This window comes from Staurois parvus, unplaced genomic scaffold, assembly GCF_062004578.1.
Source record: "Staurois parvus isolate SC_StPar_1 unplaced genomic scaffold, SC_StPar_1.0 ptg000122l, whole genome shotgun sequence".
Lineage (NCBI taxonomy): Eukaryota > Metazoa > Chordata > Amphibia > Anura > Ranidae > Staurois > Staurois parvus.
This window is the reverse complement of record NW_028317918.1, coordinates 6,337,954-6,361,324: the sequence shown is the minus strand read 5'-3', so window position 1 is coordinate 6,361,324 and position 23,371 is coordinate 6,337,954. Positions and strand designations below refer to the sequence as shown.

The following is a 23,371-nucleotide window of genomic DNA, read 5'->3' as shown; positions in this document are numbered from 1 at the left end:
CAGCTAAAGCAGCGTTTACACAGCACAACCTCATTCATTTGTGGCTTTCAGATCCTAGACTGAATAAACAAGCATGTCCACATGGGATGGGGACCCTTTAGAAATGTACAGCGTGAATGACATCTCCCTAATTCTATTGCTGCTTTTTCCTAGACAAGACTCAGTTTACTTTGTGTGTCTTAAAGCACTAAGACCAAATAAATTCACGGTTCTGTTGCAGTGAGCTTATCCAGTTTGACATCATAAACAGCTTAAATGCTGGAAACCGTTTTCATATACAAAAGAACATAATACACTCACGTAGACTCACTACTGAAATGTTACATTGAAGCCCGACTTGCTATTTTCCGCTACATTAGCATTTGCAGATGTGTCTTCCAACTACAATATTAGGACACTTGAATTGTTACTGAACCCTATTAGAAATAAGAAATAATATTCCATACAGTGAATGATGGTCAATAGTCCTCAAGCTCCCACTTCTCTCAGGGTGGCTACGTTCGCTCTACATAGTGGTTACTTTCACAGTTACAGTAGGACTATCTGCGTTTCCAATTGGACTACAAAAATATACATATAAGAACAGAAACTCCTAAATGATGTAATTCATGAAATGGCGCATTTGCGATGGGAACAGGTGATGCATTAATTTTTGGTATCTTAGTTTGAGAAGTGGCGCTTGTGACTGCAAGAAACAGCAAGTGTATATTAACGGGATTACATGAAATTTATAGTGTCTATAAATGGCAGTATATATACTGGAATTTTTTTTTTTTAGGTTAGTAACGTCCACGATCAGTGACCTATAGTGGGACTACGGCGGGCATTCTGACACTGGGTGGTAACTGACTAGCTGCCACTGACACGAATACAGTGATCAGTGCTAATAAATAGCACTGACACTGTGCTAATGACACTGGGCAGGAAGGGGTTAACACCTGGGCTGATCAGAGGGTTAAAAATGGCAATCAAGGGATTAATATGTATCTAACTATGCTGTGGGTGCAAATGTGCTGCTTTATCACGTGGTGGGTCTTTCTTCTCTCCCTGGAATGAATATCAGTGGGGGGTTTCTGCATGCATGCTCCAAACCCGGAAAAAACACAGGACAGGGATTCTGTAGCTGCTGCCTGTCCACAGTATATTGCGGGTGGGTGGGCAGTGTCTAACTGGTTTAAGGCAATAAAAAAAAACAAAAAAACAACACAGCACACAAATTATACTAACTGGTTAAAGGCAATTAAAAAACAAACATATTATACTTGCCTGCTCTGTGCAGTATTTTTGCACAGACCAACCCCAATCCTAATTTTCTCTGGTCCCCCTCCTGTGCGTCTGGCCCCTCCCTCCTGCCCCTAGAGCAAGCTGCTTGCTGTGGGGGCACTCATACATGGTAACTAGTCCTTTGTCCTCCGCTTGTCTTTTTGGGCATATCCTCCAGAGTGAAGTTCCTCTTAACCACTTTCCTGCCGCCCTATAGCAGAACTACTGCTACAGATGGCAATGCTGCGCAAAATCACGTATATACACACAAGATTTGCATTTCCGGGTAGGGGGCACGCTGACCATTGGCCGCTAGGCATGCCAACCACCGGGTTCCGGCGGGGAATCGTCGAGTAAACCTGACATGTTACAAGTAAGGACATGCTGCTGTGTATTTTCTCTGCACAGAATAGCTACCTAGTATAACACACACAGCAAATCTTGTAAAACAGCACACAGTTAACTCTTTGATCGCCCCAGATGTTAACCCATTCCTGCCCAGTGTCATTAGTACAGTCTCCATGCGTTTTATTAGCACTGATCACTTTATTATTGTTATTGGGATGTCAGTGGCAGTTAGTTCCCACCCAGTGTCTGGGTGCCTATTGCAGTCCCACTATAAGTTGCTGATCGCCACCATTACTAGTATAAAATAAAAAAAAATTTCCAGTGCATATATACTGCCATTTGTAGATGCTATAACTTTCACTTAAACCAATTAATTTACATGTATTGAGATTTTTTTTTTTTTTTTTTAGCAAAGACGTAGCAGAATACATTTTGGCCTAAATTTATGAAGAAATTTGATTTTTTTAATTTTTTTTTTACTGGATATGTTTTATAGCAAAAAAGTAAAAAATATTGTTTTCCCCAAAATTTTCAGTCTTTTTTTTTGTTTGTAGCGCAAAAAATAAAAACCGCATAGGTGATCAAATACCACTGAAAAAAGCTTTATATGTGGGGAAAAAAGTATATTAATTTAATTTACGTACAGCGTTGCATGCCCGCGCAATTGTCAGCTAAAGTAACAGCGCCGTATGACAAAAAATGGCCTGGTCAGGAAGGGGGGTAAATCTTCTGGAAGGCAAGTGGCTAAGTGTAAAGTTTTTTTTTTTTCCCCATTGAAATTCATATGGAATTATCATTCAAAACAATGCCCTTAAAACAGAAAAAAAGCAAAATATACAAATAATTTATTCATAACTTTATGCAAATATTAATTTTAAGTCAAAGAACCTTAACAATTGACGAAGTCAAAAATGTCAGTGATGCCAATTAAACAGTCTGCCATATAGCATTTCATTTTGGGAACCGTACGCTTTAAGCCAATGCAAAAACCGCAATTAGCACTCAATTAAACATAAAATTTTAATTCTGCCAAACCCACAAAAAATATTGGTGTAGTATATCTTTGAAGTAGATGTGTAACAGATGGGTACTTTACAAAATGAACACGACACCAAATATCTTCACAGAAACAACTTTCTCTTATAAAACCACAGCCCAGTCTGGAAGAAAATTCCTGCCAAAACGTAAAAAAAAAAAAAAAAAAAATCACAGTATATCTCCTACATTACAATATTATAGTGTGTGTGTGTGTGTGTGTGTGTACACACACATATACACACATATATATATATATATATATATATATATATATATATATATATATTACACACATACACACACACATTTTTTTTTTAATTCATAGCAAATATAAAGTCCACTCTACTAGGTAAAGGACCTCAGACATTAGGACAAAAGTATAGATTGTAAGCTCCAAAGAGCAGGGCCCTCTGTTTCCTCTTCTACCAAATTGTATTGTAACTGTAATGTCTACCTTAATTTTTGTAAAGCGCTGCGCAAACTATTGGTGCTATAAATCCTCTATAATAATATTAAACATATATAAAAATATACATAAGACAAACAGGTTTGGGATTTGTTGTTTTTATGGTTACTGGATATGGTTATGGATACTGACTGCAGGCAATATCACACATTTTTACATAAATCCTGCACAATTAAAGAGATATTCCTGAAAGTATTCACCTTACTTGGCCTAATGCTGGTTGTTCATTGTCACGCAAGTCTTGGGTCTGTTACGAACGCTGATTATAATGGGCCAGACCAAGATTTGTCTAGTTTGCAAAAACACTCATTAAGGGCTTGTTCACATGTCCACGTGGTACTGTGGTGTGTGAATTCATTTTATTTGAATGGCTTGCCAACACACCTCAATGTGACAAAATAAAAATGTTAACTGACCTGTAAATTCCATATCCTTGAATACAGTACAGCAAGGCTTGAAAATTTTGCTTTGAATCTAGAAACCAGTTAAAGTTAAGAGCCAGTTTTTTTTAGCATAACGTGGGTTGTCAGCGCCCAGGGCAAGGCAACTTTTGGGTGACAAGCTTCATGTGATGCCATTTGCCACGCAACACTCACGGGAAAACCGCAGGACGTTTTAGGTGCCACTGAAAATAATGGCACCTGAACCTGTGTTTTGTAATCACAATGATTCTGTCCTGATCCCAAAATAGGCAGGTGTAAATGGAGCCACCATGTTTCACACATATGTGATTCTGGATGCATTTTCAAACTTACAGATTTGGATTACAGACCAGATCCACATGCATTGTGTTTTGAAGTCAATGGGAGGCGTTTTTGCACTGAACTCAATTGGAGGCAATGGAGACCTGGCGCCTGGAATTTGTCAGGCTCTGCAATACAAGAGACAGGCTGAGTATTCATAGACCATGGGTTATAGGCTTGTACCTTCAGGTGATTGGACACTGGCAAAGCTTTTGAGAACACGCCCCTAGGCAACGCCCCTATAACTCTACCTAACTCCATGGCCTCTGTCCTGTACTGTATTCCAAGAGTTCATTGAGGTAGAGGACTGATACCTTCTTAGGAAGAAAGGATGGCCTTGGGCATAGGACTACCTTGTCATTGTGAGCAATGAAGAACGGCTCCTTATAAGAGAGCCACCAACACACATTTGACAAACGTGAAAGCAACCAAACGGCCTCTTTCCGGCGCATGTGCACTACCTTCCAGTCAGACTGGGTTGTGTCACACGCAGTTTCCTGTTGGTGTGCGTGCCCTGGTAGGGGCTATTTAGGCTAAGTGGCATGGCAGTGGCCATGGAGTAACCATTTTGGCGCCCAACTTCAGGGGGCAGTGATGGACACTTGAACATTTAAAGCCTAGGAGAAAGGTATATATGGAATGTATACTCAGCATTGATACATGGCAGCCACATATTGTATGGTCACCTTGGGCACTTGTTTGCTATCTTTCAGCATTGGTTCCTGTTGATAGAGATGCTTTTCTAAAAGACCCATCCAACCCATTGTTACATTACCCTAAAGAAGGATTGGATTAGCCCATGAATTGAATACATAAGGAGCCAGTTGCTAATATCTTTGATATCTAGTGTGTCATTCATTCAAGTAATCATTTTAGAGATACCAACTAAGAAGACTGTATACCATTTATTAAAACTGCTTACAACTATTTTACTGCCCATATCTTCAGTTTTTCAGTGGCCTTAGTGCACCGTATTTATACGGTCTGTCCACAAAGTACAGGCATCAAAATACAACAAAGACAAAAAATAAATCCTTGCCACATTGGGTGGCTAATTCCCAACACTGGATGCCAACTAACTGCCCTGGTGCCTAACCTACTACTGCCCAGGTACTGAACTGGCACACAAAACTAATTTATAGTTCTTAATCACACAGACCTAAAAAGTGTTACTAAACCAATGACCCTGCACTCACTATATCTGGTCTCCTACAGTACACATAACATGGAAATGCAATTATTTTAGTAAATACAAAACTGCTAAAAAATTTTCACCTCAGCAGTATATAGCAGTCTTGTGACTTCTATCAGTGTCCGGCTGAGCATTGGTTAAAGTTGGAGGAGTTTTCATTCTGCTCTGACTGTCCTATGAGGCTGCATAACCCCTGACCCTCAGTGCTGATTGGCCCTGTACTGATCACATGCACTCTCCCAAAGAAAAACATTTTTTTAAAAATCCTCGAGCAATACACACCAAACTGTGTAAGCATGTGCAGAGTGATTCCTAGAGCTCTGTGTGCTATCAGTAGATAGATTGGGGACAGTAGAAGAAGGGAGGATCAGAGAAGTCAGGATCAAACAACCTTTTTACACAATGCAGATAATTAACCCCTTAGGTTCCACGGTAAGTATAGTAAGCATGCTTTACTGCATATACAGACTGATTTTACTGTTGTGGGTTTAGTAACACTTTAATCTCCCACACAGGTAAATTGATCCTCCCCAGTATGTCTTGCACAGAGATCTGGTTCCTGAGTGGAGCATCCTCCCTAAGCAGACTGGGAGTTTTATGGAGCTCAGAGTACTCAGACCTGATTCAGCTGCGCACATTAACAACCTTCCCAGAAGAGTTGAAGCTGTTATAGCTGCAAAGGGTGGGCCAACTCAATATTGAACCCTACGGACTAAGACTGGGATGCCATTAAAGTTCATGTGCGTGTAAAAGAAGGCGTACCAATATTTTTGTCAATATAGTGTGTATTGGCTATACTTCTCCTACAGATCACAGGACTGCAGTTCATTTTGCACTCAAATATCACTCATGTGACCTGTTTTCAACAGACAATGGGCTAAAGCCCCCTCTCGACTGATGTCACTCAGCCGGTCCAGGCTCGGGAAAGATCCCGACTTTACAGTTGGGATACACCCAGATGCCTAGACCAGCAGCTGGCTCAGCCTCTCAGCATGCCGCTGAGGGCCTGAACCAGCCCTTCCCCTCACCTCCACAGCGCAGTGCTCTAGTGAGTGCTGGAGGGGCAGAGCAGAGATGTGGCGACTGATAATCACTACTCTTTGCTCAGAGCAGAATGGCAGAACTGATCAGTCAGCGATATCTGATCGCTCAGTTCCCAGGGTAGAAAAGACGGGGGACAACTGCAGCTGGGTTTGGTGCTGCAGCCATCTAGGGGAGTAGGATTATTTTTTTTTAATGTTCCCATACTTCTCTTTTAATGAACCTGGAGGTCTTCGATGCATTTTCTATACATCAGGTCACGGGACGGAAACCAGAAAGAGTCATCTCATTAGAGGGACTTGAATTCCATGCAATCCCTTTCTGGAGAGACACGATTATGCCATTTGGAGCAATCAGATTTCTCAATGAAAGCAAATGGAAGAACCTAGTATACCAATGGCAGAGGAGGTCTGACTGGATGGACCTTGTTGGGAGCCCTGTCTAAGGAGAGTGGTAATATTTGATGTGCTTGCTGCCTAGATATCTTTCCAGTTTATGATTGCTTGGAAATTGTCTGTATTGGTCTTCCATAGTGCTGAAGTTGTATTCTTGTTTGTATCGGGTTTTATAGCTGCCTATCCTTGCCTGCGATTTATATGCCATTTGGTATTGATTCTGTAATGTTTGTGGAATGTTTTCTTTGTATTCCTTTTAATATTTGTGATTTTTATGCCTCTAGATTGTTGTATGCGGAATTTCCTTATCAGTAACTAAGCTGTGCAGTTTGAATTCTTTATACAACATATTGTTTTTCACCTACAGTTTGTGATGTGCTTTTCCACTGCTTACCAACCCCTATCGAATGGTGAGAAGTGGGTGTTGCTTAATAATATTGATATCATTTATTAATGTCTGTATTTGTTTGATCCCTCCCTATTTTCTTACAGCTCTATTACGTGTTCTGGACATCGACAAAATAGAGCAAGGCAGAAGGTAATTGTTCAGTTAAGAGACCACCCTACAATATAAAATTGTTGGTTGTTCTTTGTCCAAGTACAATTAGCTGCCATTCGGTAGATGGATTTCTCTGGTTGCAAATCTTGGCCTGCGACTGTAAAGGAGAACCTTTAAGGGTCTATGCACACTGGCTTAAAAAAAAAACAAAAAACTGTTTAGCGTTTTGCCTGTAGAAGCAACTAATGATGATACCTTATGTGTCCATGCACATTATGTCTTTTAGAGGCAGAAATAAAATCCCTCTGTATTGCATTTTTGAGAGTTTTTCTGGCACAAAAAAAAAAAAAGTAAAAAAAAAACACTCCTGCACGCTAGTATTAAAAAAAAAAAAATGCTAAAAATTTGCATTTTTTTCTGCCAAGAACACTGCCGGTCTTTTTTTTAAGCAAGTGTGCATGGGCCCTTCGAGCGTCTCAAATTTCCTACCTGCAGAATCTTTGAATGAAGGGACTTCTTCCATTGGTAAAGTAAGATGTTTAGAACTCAGACAGCAGGATCAACTGGGACAAACCACTTATTGGAGAATTCTTTTTCCACTAAATAGAGCTTGAGAACGATTTCTGAAAGAGTGAAAATCTTTTCATTACTGATCCAGTCATTATATATTGCCTATTCCATTTCTTCATGAACGTGGAATGTCTTCTTAGATTTAGCAGGTCTTTGTATCCAAAAGGGCCTGCAATGTAGAGGAGAATTCAACAACAAAGCAACAATGTGGAGACTTTTGCACAATGCAGCAGTGGAAATATTCCCATTTGCAGGCATATTGTGCAAAGCTGAAACTTCATGTTTATAAGTGCCTGGGGTCCTCCTCATTCCCTTCCATGCCCACTGTTTCTAGGCTTAACACATAATGATCTGACAACGGAGAAGAGGCCTAGCATTTTGGACCCCTGGACAGAGATGGCTGTATTAAAGCTACAAATTGTCTAATTGCAACAGAGATCAGTGTTAAAATTGGGTCCTTTGGGATTTTACAGACATTTAAAAAAGTGGAATAGACAGATGAAATATAGGAGAGCTGTTTTACCTCCCTAAGATTTATATTTCAGTCCTGAGATTTACAGAGCACTGCCACAAAGCACAGTCCTGTCCTAAGCTGATCCTTCTCTGCTGCAGCTTCACTTTTATTTACAGGTCTCTTCTCCATTCCAACCCTGTGTCTGGACAGTAAAAGGATTAGCAGCACACCGATCAGCTCATTTCTGTCATTCTGCTTTCTTCTCCTGTCAACATGTTTCTTGCACTGCAGTACACCCGCTTCTCCCTCCTTTTGAGTTCTGCTGTATGTATAGTCAATTGCAAGAGGTCAATGCCAATGAAATTCTGGGACTTACATCGGAAAACACACACACTTCTTTATATCTGCCTGGCTCAGGGCTGCGCACACATGGGCGCCATCTTAGTACCAGACTTGCTACACAAGGCACCTGAAGGACAAAGGAGCCAAAATTGCCTGCGGAAACTGCCAGAGTAAAAGTGACCTTTCTATGCAATATCTTTGCACAGAGCAGGCAAGGATAAACTCTTTCATTTAAAAAAAAGCCTTTAATATCACTGAACACTCCACTGCATAAAGCTTTTTTGATGTTAATCCATTTACATCAAACACTTTAAAAATATACGTTCAACACATTGTTTCCATGACAATCATGAGCTATTAGTAACTTTGATGTATTTCTAACAGAGTAACAGCATATATAAAATGTCAAGGCTCATGAAAACCATTTTTAACAATAGAACAAATTTTCAAAATACATTACCTATATTTAAACTGTTAAGCAATTTTCCATATAATATGGACTTAAAGTGAAACTAAACAATATCCTTCTCTAAAAACAATACACACACATGCACTACTTAATGGCCCTGTTATCTATTGTTCTTTACTGTGTATTTCCTTGTAACATCATCTGAGAGCTCCTGAAGCTCCCCCCCACAATTTCCATTTGTTAGGAACAAGCAACGCACACTATCTGCGGTCATGTGCACAGCTCTATGCACTTTACAAATCCCATAATGTGCAGTCCATTTTGGGAGCAAGCAAGAGAGGGTGCCTATATTTCTACATATAGTAGGACCATGTCATTAAGAACTAGCTTGAGTGTAAAGAAATAAGGAGTTCTAGAAGTGATGGTTTGGCCCCCAGAAAGCCCTGAACTCAACATCGAGTCTGCCTGGAATTACATGAAGAGAGAGAAGGATCTGAGGCAGCCTACATCCACAGAACATCTGTGGTTACTTCTCCCAGATGTTGAACAACCTACCTGCCAGATTTCTTTAACCGCCTCCCGCCCGCCATATAAGGAAATGACGGACGGGCGGTGGTTCTCTCATTCGAGGAGGACGTCACGTAACATCCTCCCACTATAACCACGCGTGCAGTTAGACACAGCGGATCACCGATCAGCGAAAAAAGCCAGCCTTGGGGTATTCAGCCATTTTCCGGAGCACCCTCTATGCTGATGTGTTTCTCATTTAACCTCCCTGGTGGTATAATTATTTCAGCTTTTTGGTGCTGAAAGCGGTACCATTTTTTTGCATGGAAATATGTAGTTTTTTTATTGTAGGCTGTAATTTTTAGGAATAACTCACTGAAATCTGTCCGAACAAGAGTCTAGTAAACATCCCGGGTATGATAAAATTTGAAACACGAAACCATAAATAATAATTTAATATATAATCATAAAAAATAATAATATAATAATACATTTAATTCAATAATATAATCAAACCAAAAACACTGAAAGTTGAAATATAGCGCCAAGTTCGCACATCGCTGAGCAAAGTCGCAAAATTGTTTTCAGTGTCTGATGATGAATTTCCCCACGAATCATTATCACTCAATTCTGCAAGTGGTTCTGATTTACTATCGCTGTTCTCTAGCTGATCTAAACCTGCTTTTGACCTAAAGGGCCACTTTTTGGATGCCAGGACTTTTCTAAGTTTCCAGGCAGAAAGAACAATAAAAATGCAGACAGGGCACAGGACAAAGCACTCGGGACAAAATGTATGTGAAATGGTTTCATACAGTAATGTTTTACTATGTAAAATTCGTTTAGAAAAAAATGACATTTTTTAAAATTTTAAAATTTCCTGCCGGTTCTGGCGCCCATACGTCCCGACGTCACAGGGACCGGAACACAGAAGCCGGATGCCGGCATCGGCCAGAGGAGATGGCTGGGGACGCTGCAGGGGACACATCGCGCGAGCGAAGGACAAGGTAAGCTCTGCAGGGCATCCCTATGCAGCGCCGCATGGTAAGCCATGAGTGTAGCTTGGGGTTCCCGCTTTTGGTACTGAAATTTTACCCCGAGCTACACTCGGGAATACCGCTAGGGAGGTTAATGATATTAGCAGTTTGTTTTAAAAGATCAAAAGTTTAAGTGGGAGAGACCCATTTTTGAGCTAGAACTCCATTTTTTGGGATATAAGCTTTCACGCAATATACAATGGCCTAGTGAAATGAGTCTAAAATGTGAAGTTCTCTTCATCTATTAAGAATAGGATACAGATTTTGAGGACAAGAAATATGTTCATTTGGAACTCTGTATTAACTAGGGATGCTCCCGATACCCAAACTGATACTTTGCGGTGCAATTTGCGTTAATATAAAATGTATGGACACAAATGTACGGACACAAATTGCACCACAAAGAATAGCATGCAATTTGAAAAGGAATGAGATTCCTGCCCAAATTGTATGCAGTTTCCCCACTGCTCCTGTGTAAACCCCGGCTTGTCATAGCCTGGAGTTCACACAGGAGTGGTGTGGGAAAACTCCCTGCACCAATCCAATGCTGAGCGAGTGAGCGGAGAGTAGGAGAGAAGGGTGTGTAGGGATGTATACACTGATGTTGGCTATCAGGCATAGGATGGAGGCAGATGCTCTGGATTCTCAGCTGTAGGAGATGTAATGATATTGACCAAATAAAAGTCGTTTAGCCTGTACTGTCATCCCTGAAAGAAGAGGAGAGAAAGCCATGGGGCTTTCAAATCCCTGCAGCTCTCTCTCCTCTCCTACAGCTGAGAATCCAGAGCATCTGCCTCCATCCTCCAATTGCTGACACCAAAGTATACATCCTCACACGTCCTTTTCTCACACTCTCTGCTCAGTATGGGATCAGTCCAGAGAGGTTTCCAGCAGCGCTTCTGTATGAACCCAGGCTATGACAAGCCTGGGTTCACACAGGAGCATTGGGGAAACCGCATGTGAATTGGCCAGGAATCGCAATCCTGTTGAAATTGCATGCTATTCTTTGCGGTGCAATTTGCATCTATACATTTTGTGTGGACATAAATCGCACCGCAAAGTATAGGTACTGGGTATTAGCGACTACTTGACTGAAAGAATCGGTACTCGTACTCGCTGATCAAAAAATGGTATTGGTGCAACCCTTTACACACTTCCAGATATGCATCAGTGTGCCAGTATCTGCATCGCACCTGGGACAAAATGGGGGTCTCTCTACATCACCATCGATGTATTTATTGTGGAGTGTGATAGGACCTGTGTAGAATAATATAGGGTAGAGGCTAGAGATACCCCAGGTACGACCAACAGAGTATTTACTTTATGCTGATTCCATGTGCACACTCCGAAACTTATAGACATTCCGAGTACATAGGACATAGTCCATAGCGGTCTACATTCTTGATAGATTTTTTTTCTCTAGTTTTGAATAGAGTGGGGAAGAGTAAAACCCTGTCAGATTTTTATTTCTATCCGTGTCCCTACTTAAGAAATTTTCCCTCTCTGTGTCTCGTAGGCACCCCTGTGACACCTTGGCAAGAAATTAGGGGAATGGGGGTCAGAACTGGGGAACGGAAGGCAAACACAGCTATAAAAACCTGACTGAAGTTACAAGTTTAGCCTACCCCGCCAAAAAACCCCCCCAAAAAACTGTATTTGGTGTTGTCCCTGCCCCCATTAAAGGGATGATCTTCTCAATTCCTTTCCTTCAGACAGAATGTCACTGGAATAGTAAGTGAGGAGAAAGTATCCCAATGGAGACACAGGCTGCAATAAAACATGATGGAAGTTCTAATCTCCATGATTTACACCTGTGCAAGTACTGTGTATACCTGCGTACAGCCGTTCGTTCCAATGGGTGGCTATACGTTGCAGCTGTCTATACCAGACACAGAAAATTAGGTAACGAACATTCACCGATCACCTTCTGCTCTCTTGGCTACCACCTTTTACCACAGTCTCCGGGGTCTCCCGTTCCGCCATGTGCGCCAGTGGAAAGGCACAGCACCTTTGAAACCCTGTAAAGGTGATGGTTCTAGTGTACAAAAAAGAAGGGTTTGTGAAAAAGAATTCACAGGAAAGCGGCTACATTATGAACAGAATGTGATACTCAGAAAAATTTCCAAAAATGATGCTTTATTACATATAAATATTTGACATATGGGCAATCGCCCTGGTTTACCATCACCTCAGTATGAGACAATACACACAGACCTAAAACCATATAAAATAACACCAAAACCAGTCTGAATAGATGTGCTGCAAAGACAATGACCACAAAAAGTCTAAAGTCTTTGCAGCACTGGCATATAGGTTAGCACTTCCCGAAGGAGGTGTACACAAAAATTATACCATAGGTATGCAGTGTCACATGTAATGAATATAAAGACATGTGTCATAACCATATAGGTTCTATCCCATAGAGGGGAATTCCCAAAAATTATACCAAAGGTATGAAATATCACATGTAAGCAATGCAGCGAGCACAGTGTGCGTCAAAAGAGAGGTAAAGCCATAAGCCTATGTTTAGGCAGCAAAAGGTCAGAGGTACTAGTATGGGAGCACCGTGGGCTCCGGCCTATGCATGTTTGCATTTAGGTTTTTGGGAGGAGCAGGTCGTTTTCAGATCAACAAGGTTCCGTGTTAATGTCCAGATGTGGTTAAGATATATAGACGATGTGTTCCTCGTATGGAGAGGAACATCAGAGGAATTAAAACTTTTTATGGAGGAGTTAAATCAAAATCCCTTTAACATTAGACTCACGTATGTGTTTGATGAAAGGTATATTTCCTTCCTGGACTTGGAAATTAGACTTGAGAACGGAAGACTCCTCACAAAAACATATAGGAAACCTACTGCTGCCAATACTTTACTAGAGGCCAGAAGCTATCATCCACGTTCACTGATTTCAGGAATTCCAGTGGGACAGTTTCTGAGATGTCGGAGAAATTGTTCGAATATTCATGACTTTAGGATGGAAGCACAGGATCTTTATAGAAGATTTAGGGAACGGGGATACTCTCACTCTCAAATCAGAAAAGCTCGGAGACGGGCATATCAAACTGACCGTAAGGATTTATTATCTCCTAAAAAGGAGGAGAAGGTCAAATTAAGTGAGCAACCTGTTAGAATGATAACTCAGTTTGGAGCCCAATGGCAAGCGGTAAAACAAATATTAGAAAAACATTGGAAGATTTTAACTCAATGTCCCAAATTGAATATAATTGTAGGTGAGCGCCCCCAAATGGTAGCAAGAAGAGCACCAAATCTTGGTGACCTCCCTATTCATTCTGACTATCAACCGTTAAAACAGACAACATGGTTAAAATCACGTACTAAAGGGATGTTTAAATGTGGAAAATGTCAAATCTGTAAATATGTGGATCGTACAGACTCTTTTTTTGACTCAAGGAATAGCACTCATTATAAAATTCAAAGCCTTATAAATTGTTCTACAGTGAGAGTATTATACATTTTGACTTGTCCCTGCAAGAAGATGTATATTGGTAAGACCAAAAGACAACTTAAAGTACGAATAGGTGAACATTTCAGAGATATTAGATCTAATGACCCTGAAAGTAATCTTGCCCAGCACTATGCTAAATATCATGGAGGTAAATTGGATGGTACAAAAGTGAAAGGTTTCTATGCATTGCATTTTCCTCAAAGGAGAGGTGATTTTGATAGAGAACTGTTAAAAAAGGAGAAATATTGGATATATAAACTTGATACATTGTACCCTAAGGGGTTAAATATGGAATGTGATCTCCAAGTATTTTTGGATAAATAGATCTGTATGGATATATTTTCTTATATTGCCACATGTTGGTCAATCTGTGGTAACTCCTCACTTCTGTTAATGGCTGGACAAAGTGTTAATTGAATTATTGAGGATAATATGTTAAGTAAACAATTAAGGTAAACCTTCTCTGGGGAGATATTTAATGACCTGATGGTATACATTGGAATATAGGTCTAGAAATGTAGAAGGGATTAATTTTTGAATCATTTTCCCCTCCTTTGAGAATAAATGTACACTAATAAGTGGTTAATTTGAAGTTTAGGAACCCTGGGTTAAATAACCCATAGAGGGATTTGTTAATTAACATCGCCATCTTGTGGTGGTTTTGTGGTAATTTTGACTGTGTTCCTGTGCATCTTTGACCTAATTAATAGATTTGAAGACTTTTTCATTAATACTGCCATCTTCTGGTGAAAGTGTGGTAATTTTCAATTGAATATAATTTTTGTTTTCTACTTTTGGGTGCATTGCTGTAATTGTCAAGTCTTTCCTCTCTCTGATATTTCCAGTCACCTGTCTTTTTAATTTTAATTTAACTATGACCAGCAGTTGTGCTAAGTATTTAGCCTTTTTCTTCCATTGGAGATAACTGCAATGTAATTTTTGCATAAGTGGGTGGGTTTTAATCCACTATAAATAGAGGGTTGAAATGCAGGAATCCCATTGGTCCTGACGAAGCTGAGTGAGATACGCCCATCGGCGAAACGCGTTGACGTCATACGTCAGATACGTCACTTCCGGTCATGCGCACTAGGTGGAATGCACGCTGACCTACAAGGAGGTAGCCATCTTCACATGCTATGAGGCATGCTTAGGCGGCACAGGCGCCATGGAGAGGTCGGAACCCGCGGTATGTCGGCTGATGTAAGCGGTGGTTCCCTGGTTCCATACAGCAGTACGTTTTGAAGGGCAGTACTCATGAAGGATATCCTTTTTCTTTCCTACTACTTATTGCACAGGTGGTGAGTGGACTGTTACAGGACATTATATTAGAGGTCCCTTGTGACCTATATGGCATTAACGACCATTATAGAGTGAAAGCTCTTACAGTGACTTCCCTCATATTGTTTGTCTCACTACAGGATGGGGACATCATGGTGTTTTCTATAGGAAACAAGGCATGCCACATATATTTCAACGGGCGGAGGAGCCGCTGGGCTTTATCTTGTTTTCAACAAAAAGTGATGTGTAGTCCACATGCTGTGGTGAAGAAATCACTTAAAGCAGTGTTCTGCTACTTGCATCTGTTTCTCCATCCAGGCGACAATTGGGGCGTTATTTACATCTAAGAGTCCTAAGAATCAGTCACTTATATTACAGATGAATGGGCCCCAACCACATGTGCCGGCATGGGACTGTACTGTATTTCATATGTGATATCCTTTTGCTGCCTAAACATAGGCTTATGGCTTTACCTCTCTTTTGACGCACACTGTGCTCGCTGCATTGCTTACATGTGATATTTCATACCTTTGGTATAATTTTTGGGAATTCCCCTCTATGGGATAGAACCTATATGGTTATGACACGTCTTTATATTCATTACATGTGACACTGTATACCTATGGTATAATTTTTGTGTACACCTCCTTCGGGAAGTGCTAACCTATATGCCAGTGCTGCAAAGACTTTAGACTTTTTGTGGTCATTGTCTTTGCAGCACATCTATTCAGACCGGTTTTGGTGTTATTTTATATGGTTTTAGTTCTGTGTGTATTGTCTCATACTGAGGTGATGGTAAACCAGGGCGATTGCCCATATGTCAAATATTTATATGTATTAAAGCATAATTTTTGGAAATTTTTCTGAGTATCACATTCTGTTCATAATGTAGCCGCTTTCCTGTGAATTCTTTTTCACAAACCCTTCTTTTTTGTATGCCTTTTTGGGCTACTAAATGGAAGCCATATATTGGGTGATACAGTAATTTATTTTGTAACCTCTAATAAACTATCTTTAGTTGATGGTTCTAGTGTAGCCTGGATAACTTGCCTTAAAGCATTTCACCAGCTGTAAAGATCAATACCACATGCCAACAAGGAACATGCTGATAAGAGAGTTACACAGAGATCAGCTTGTAAGTCTTTTGCTTCTCCTTTCAATGTTTAATAACTGAATTCGGGAGGGACACAACTTGTATTACCAAACTGCAAATGCTTTTCTGGCAAAGCCGCATAAATCCAAGAAAAGGCTGACCAGAAAAAAAATGGCAGTTAAAACATTTTCCTCTGTATATTTAGTTGTTTCACGGGCGTTTACCTTTAATAATTTACTTCCACTCCAGCAATGAACTGGTTTAAAGTATCCTGGTTAGGTTACATTTGCTATATAATGTTCACTGTAATCCAATACACAAAGAGATGCCGCTGTCAAACATATTATTGTTACCATATGCTGGCAAATCAACACCATGGATGCTCTAACAACCAGCAGGTGCAAAATCTTTACTGACATCAGTCTGTGAACTATCCCTCAGACAGTTGGGAGCAATTTTACACCATACAAGCACTGCTTCAACAGCTGATTTATGTCTGACGACAACCCTGTCAGTTTTTTAGTTAGACTGATAACTGGTTTACAGGTAGTGATACTGCAGAGAATGCTAGGGTATAAGATAACTAAATAGCATTCACTGTGCTAGTGAACTGGTGTGCTAGGAGCATAGGTGCACTTCAAGGGTCAACCCCAATTCACTACAGATAAGAACAGAAAGGAACTTGCACTGTTTGGTGAGGTATGTGGAATGATCAGTTGAATGGGCACATGCCCCAGGAGCAGTGTTGATAGGTGAAAGGGGGGAGCAGCTGGGAGCTTCAGCAACTCCATTCTCCAGTGCCTCACTGACAGGAGTGACTACAGTGTCATGCTTGTCAGTAAGGAGCAGGTGCCTCGATAGCTGCTGGAAGGAGTATCTGGCTTTCGCCTTCCTCCAATAACAACCTGTTTTGAACAGAAAAGAAAGCTTGCCTGCTAAGAACACACCATACAATCTCAGCAGAGCACCACTGGGGAGTGAGGGCAGTCTGCACAAGAGCCCCATAGTCTTCTCCCTTCCCTAGGACCCGTTTACTAGGAAGGGCAGGGTAAAGCCACAGTTTTACCAATTCTCACCAGAGACCCCCCCATCCACCCCTGACCACCCTCCTGAACAAGGAGATGCAGTCGCTCAGGGCTGTATACACACTGCGTTGTGGCCATAGCAAAAATTTAAACAGCATGTCTCATTGGGGGGAGTTACCACAAGTGAACCTGTCCCACTGAACTGAATGGGAACAACCACATGCAATGTATGCAGTTATAGAATGGTGGCAACATAATGCCTCCTGAATGCCTGAGAAATGCCTCCTGAAAAGTATTCCATCACAGATTGCTTTTCAAATGGGCAGTAATGATACCTGCACACCTGAACAAGCCTGAAGTGCCCTTTCAGTCCATCTTCCTCCCTCTGAACCCCCCTTTTTAGTTCCATGCACCCCTCTGTGCCCACTTCCCAGATCTTCCCCCACCTTCATCCCACTGTCATAGGTGCCAATCAGTTCTCCTCAGACTTAATCCGGAAATACATGGGACCGGACGAAATTCAATCCATGTATGGGCTAGACAAGTAGATTTATCGATTCCACTTCCTGTTTTGGTTATGGGACTGGAAGTGAAGGTAAGTCTCCCCAATGGGGCAAAAAAACAAAACAAAAACTGGCAAAATGTCAAAAGTTTGAACATATTTTTTATCAGTCAATGAATCTAAAGTATCAAAGCCAGCAGGTTAGCCTAATGGCCAAAGAGACTAGCATTTTCAGAAAGTCCACAATGATAATTGATATGTTTCTTGCAAAGTTTATTTTAACCACTTCCCGTCGGAGGTGCGCATAGATGCAGCCTCTCAGCGGTGGGCTTCAACGGCGATAGGTTGCATATATGCGGTCCTATGTAAACAGGTTACTGTCCTGTAAGCGTCAGCCCTGTGCGCTCCCGAAACAGTTACCAGCGGGGGAACCAAAAAGCTCCCAATGCATACTTGTGACTGGGAGCTTTCTGATTATGTAACTGCCAATCACAGGAGTCACATTATTGGAATGGCTGCCTCCCAGCATTTAGAACCTCTTAAAGGGCTTGGAGGTGGCAACAATGGTATACAAAATAGAAAAATAATTCTGAAAAATATCGTTTTTGAAAATTAAAAGAAAAAAACAAAACAAAGAAGGAATGGGTTAGGAAGGTAAACCTTTAGACCAGAGATGTCCAATCTGCTGTCCAAGATGGCTATGAATGGGGCAAAACAACAAACATTGTTAATTGCTAATTTTTGTCAAGGGGCTCGGGAAAAAGCTATACTTACCCTGTCCTCCGGAAAACCAAGCTCCCCCATGTCCAGTGGTGGACTGTTCCTGCTGTCCTCATGTCTGGAGCTGGTCTATGGGCGTGATGAAGTTAGGAACAGCCCATTCACAAGCCTGTTAGCGTGGGGGGTGGGGCAGTGGGGACCAGTCTTGCTCTTGGAGGATCGGTGGATTAGGTTAGTATATATAAGCTTTGGGAACCCCTAGACAAAAAATGAGCACAGCCCCATTGCATGGGGAAATAAAATATTTGCCGGGAAATCTTTAAATACGAGGGGCGTTCAAGTCAAACCAGGACTTTTGAGTTTATATATTAAAAAAACATTTCAAGGAGTGCAAAGTACATTTATTTTTCGATATACTCCCCTGACACACTTATACACTTATCCCACCGTCTAATGCCTGGAAAGCTTTGGCATACAAAGATTGGTCAATACTCCTTAACAATCCTAGGACAGCCTGCTTCAATTCGTTATCGTGTTCACCATTTCCACAGAAAGATTTGTCTCTTGTGCAATTTCACGGCAGGTTATGAGTCGATTATCCAGGATCAGGCGTTCCACGCACTGAATGTTCACAGGAATGACTGCAGTGAGCTGGGAACCACAACGGCCGGAATCATTACTGAGGACATATGGCCATCTTTGAAACATTTTCAAATGTCTTACTGCAGCTGAGCATCTCATCACCGTACTGTGCTTAAAGTCTTCTGTAGATATCCGTGGGTTTTACACCTTCGTTCACAAAATACTTCATCACCACATGCTGTTCCATGCACACACTAACTGTTGTCTGCCATCTTGATTAACGGTCTCTGGACTGGCCCGCGACATGTGCGCCATCCATCAGTAGTAGGACACTCTTGACACTACTACTGCGTGTAATACCACTACGCTACATCCCTTTTTATACCTGTAAAATGAAAAGTCCCGGTTTGACCTGAATGCCCCTCATATGTTGACTTTTGTGTAATTTTTTTGTAAAAATACATTTACACTTAGCGAACATATGCGGCCAAAGAAAAATTTGACAGTTTCTCTTTACTGGACTTTTATAAGTTTTATCTACCCAAAGAAAAATCTCTTTGTGAGCAACTATTTACAAGGATCGAGCACACGAAGTGCAAAATTAGAAACAAAATATCTGATGAGCACCTTGAGAATTTGAGAATTGCTTCTATATCCATCAAACCAGATTATTGATTTGTTAGTTTATCAAAAACAAGGCCAAATATCGCACTATTTTTATGGTGCCCTCTTTTACTTTTATAACAAAGTATTACAAAAGAATATTAAGAAAAAAGTTTTATTACTCAGATTGGTACATTATCTAGATCAGGGGATCTCCAAACTTTTCAAACAAAGGACCAGTATATGGTCCTTCAGACTTTAGGAGGGCCAGATTAGGGCCAGTGAGGACAAAAAAAAATGTCCTGGCCCCAGCGTCAGTGAGAATAAACATGGCTGCAGGGCTGATGGTCAGTAGGAGTACTGCCCCATCATTGGTATTTGTGGGAAGAATAGGAATAGTACACCATCATTGGTTCTAGTGAGAAAAATAGTACACCATCATTGGTTTCAATGGAAGAAGAGTTGCCCCATTGCCCCTCTCAATGGGAGGAATAGTGCCCCGAGGCCTGGATAAAGGATATCAAAGGGCCATATCTGGCCCTCAGGCCACAGTTTGGAGACCCCTGATCTAAATCATTGATTGTTAACTTGTGATCTGCCCGACTTTTTGTGTTCAACAGCTATCCTTATTGTTAGTTTATGTATGCATTGCTTATGTGTGGCCCAAGACAATTCCTCTTTTTTTAATGTGGCCCAGGAAAGTCAGGAATCTCTCCACTGATCCCCGCAAAGCAAGTGGATGACAGGTCCGTGTCCGCTCCGCTGCTGCAGAGCAGACACAGAACGCTGTCCTCTATGGGCGGTCGGATGAAAACGGACCGCCTGTCTGTTTCCATCCAACTTCCATCCCATCTGATGGACGGAAGGGGAATGGATCCCCCTCCGTCTCTTTTTGGCAGATTGGATAGGATGCTGGCAAGTGTAAACGGACACATATCCATTTACACCCGCTGCTCCATAGAGGAGAATAGAGGTTCCAATCGGGTCCACCTGACAAAATGAACAGGCTGACCCGATCGGAACATCCGTGTGAAAGGGGCCTTTGGCTGTGACTTGAAGCTATACTGAGTGGTATCAATGTTTAGGGCCCTGTACATTCAGGAACGAGGTTCAGGAACAATGAAAACAATTAATCATTTTTTTCTGATCAGCTAGCCAGCCACTAATCAAAATTTGGCTGCTCTCTGCTGAACTGAACAAATTTTGATCCATCTACGGGCAGCTTAAAGCGGAACTAAACCCATCAATTTTAGTTTAAAAAAAAAGTTACATCCCCAGCACGTCAGGAATGTAACTGTCAGATTTGCTTGTGTCGTCAACAAATGGCCACTTAGTTTGGACCACCTTGAACCCATAATATTTAAATCCAGAAAAACAGAAAAGGATTTAGAGATAGTCAGATGGAAATTACATTTACATCCAACTACACACTGACTAAGGCTAGCCATGCAGTGATCTATACTCACTGGCAGTAATTGCATTAAAAAAAAAAAAAAAAAAAAAAAAATCTACAGGCTGGTTCTACTGAAGTCAACTGATAAATCAACCTCAGTACATCCAGCCTTCCCATAGATGGATTGAATATGGCCAATTCCTGGTGAACCGGCCGAATTTCAGGCCCATCTACGTCCAGTTAAAAGTGGAACTAAACCCTCCTCTCCTTTTCAGCCAAGGAAGTTGCCATATTAACCTCTGATCTGCAACTGCCATTTTGCTACACATGTGATCATGTTAGAACACCAGCCATTTGATGGTTTGACAGTTTGGTTGAGAGCACAAGACAATGTGACAGTTACATTCCCGAAATGCCGTATTATTTCACACCACAATGCAAAACAGCCACTGCTCCGCATTGCCCGCTGTGCTAGGGGGCAGTGTAATGTTCAATTCAGTGCATCACATGGCTCCCTTTTTTTTTTTTTTTAACCACTTGCCTACTGGGCACTTTTACCCCCTTTCTGTTCAGGCCAATTTTCAGCTTTCAGTGCTGTCGCACTTCGAATGACAATTACGCAGTCATACAAAACTGTACCCAAATGAAATGTTTATCATTTTTTGGTACAGATAGAGGTTTTTTTTGGTGGTATTTAGCAAAAAATAAAAAACCCAGTGGTGATTAAACAAACTAAAAAAAGACTGAAAATTTTGAAAAAAAAGTTTTTTCTTAAGTTTCAGTAAATTTAGTAAATAAGGAATTTTCTCCTTCATTGACGTATGCCATTGAGGCTGCAGTGATGGACACTGATAGGCTGCACTGATGGGCATTGACAGGCAGCACTGGTGGGCACTGAAAGGCAGCACTCATATATAGCACTGATAGGCTACACTGACTGGCACTGATAGGCGGCACTGAAAGGCAGCTCTGATGTGCACTGATAGGCGGCAATTATGGGCACTGACAGGTGGCAATTATGGGGCTGCACTGATGATCAGTGTAAACGTCCCCTCTGAGGAATGCCGCTTACCTGCTCTCTTCTCACACGCTGTCAGCCTGAGGAAGACAGCCGACAATTGGCATTTCCTATTTACATGTGATCAGCTGTGATTGGACACAGCTGATCACATGAAAGAGCTTACGTCATTGGCTCTTTACCACGATCAGTGATCCGCTGTGTCCCAAAGACAGGGTGCACCACTGATCGCCGTGTGCACATGCGCAGCTAGAGCCATATGACATATGGCAGGCAGGAGGCGGTGAAGCAACCTTTATTAGTGGTGTACCGAAAATTCAGGATGCACTTGGCCGAAGTCCAAAACGGACAAGTTTTTTTTTTTTAATTTTTCATATATAATTGAATTATATTTGACTTTTAAAATAATATCATTAATCTATTTTCAGCACCCTTTTGGCCAATAGGCTGCTTTTACACTGAGCAGTTTCCGAAGGGATCAAGTGCAAGAAAAGTTCTAGAAAAATGCATCCCTTTAAATTCAATATACAGTATCTCCCAGAAGTGAGTACACCCCTCACATTTTTGTAAAATTTTATTCTATCTTTTCATGTGACAACACTGAAGAAATGACACTTTGCTACAATGTGACGTAATGAGTGTACAGCTTGTATAACAGTGTAAATTTGCTGTCCCCTCAAAGTAACTCAACACACAGCCATTAATGTCTGACACCCTCACAGGACTGGACCACCGCGCTGTAGCCGTCATTCTAGAGATGCTGCAGAAAACACATGTAGTGTGTTTTTGACTCGTTCTTCATGTGTTTTTGATGCATTGTGTTTTTAATCTGACCAGCAACAAGTCGGCCAAAACTAAAAAAAAAAAATAAAAAAAAGCAAACTGCTTTAAAAAAAAGCGTCAAAAACGCACTACAAAACAGACAAAACACAAACTGTATAGGTGGGAAGCAAGCCTGAAATGCATTGAAAATGCAGCAAAATCGCATCAAAAATGCACACGTGTTTTTGAGTCACATGACCTATGAAAGAAGCATCCTAAATGCAGTAAAATCAGGTTTTTTTTCTGTGGCCATTTTTCGGCACCTTTTTTCCTAATTGGCAAAATTGCCCAATTTATTAGTGCATTCAAAAAACTTTATGCGACATGTACACAACATACACTTCCTTCATTGCAATGTTGAGTAGCACGATGTGTTGACAGTTAGGCCAGATGTGCTGCACTACAATGAAGCATTCTAGTGCAGCACTAGGCTACATTGCAGTGCGAATGGGACGCACAGGAAACAATTGTTTGCGGTGTGCCCCTGTCACCGCATATAGTGTAAATTGGCACTAACATTAAATCGATGGGTTTTGTTCTGCTTTGACCACTTGCCCCCCAGAGGAT

The 23,371-nt window shown here is 41.1% G+C and overlaps 2 protein-coding genes across 2 annotated transcripts in view; one reads left to right on the top strand and one right to left on the bottom strand.

Moving 5' to 3' along the window:
- Positions 1-23,371, bottom strand: part of INTU (inturned planar cell polarity protein) — a 116,706-nt gene that overhangs the window by 90,431 nt on the left and 2,904 nt on the right. The gene's annotated exons all lie outside the window — the stretch shown is intronic.
- On the top strand, positions 12,857-15,296 carry LOC149467127 (uncharacterized). Its single transcript, XM_089672208.1, has 2 exons — positions 12,857-13,415; positions 15,187-15,296. The coding sequence occupies exons 1-2, from the start codon at positions 12,857-12,859 to the stop codon at positions 15,294-15,296; spliced, it is 669 nt and encodes a 222-aa protein (XP_089528334.1).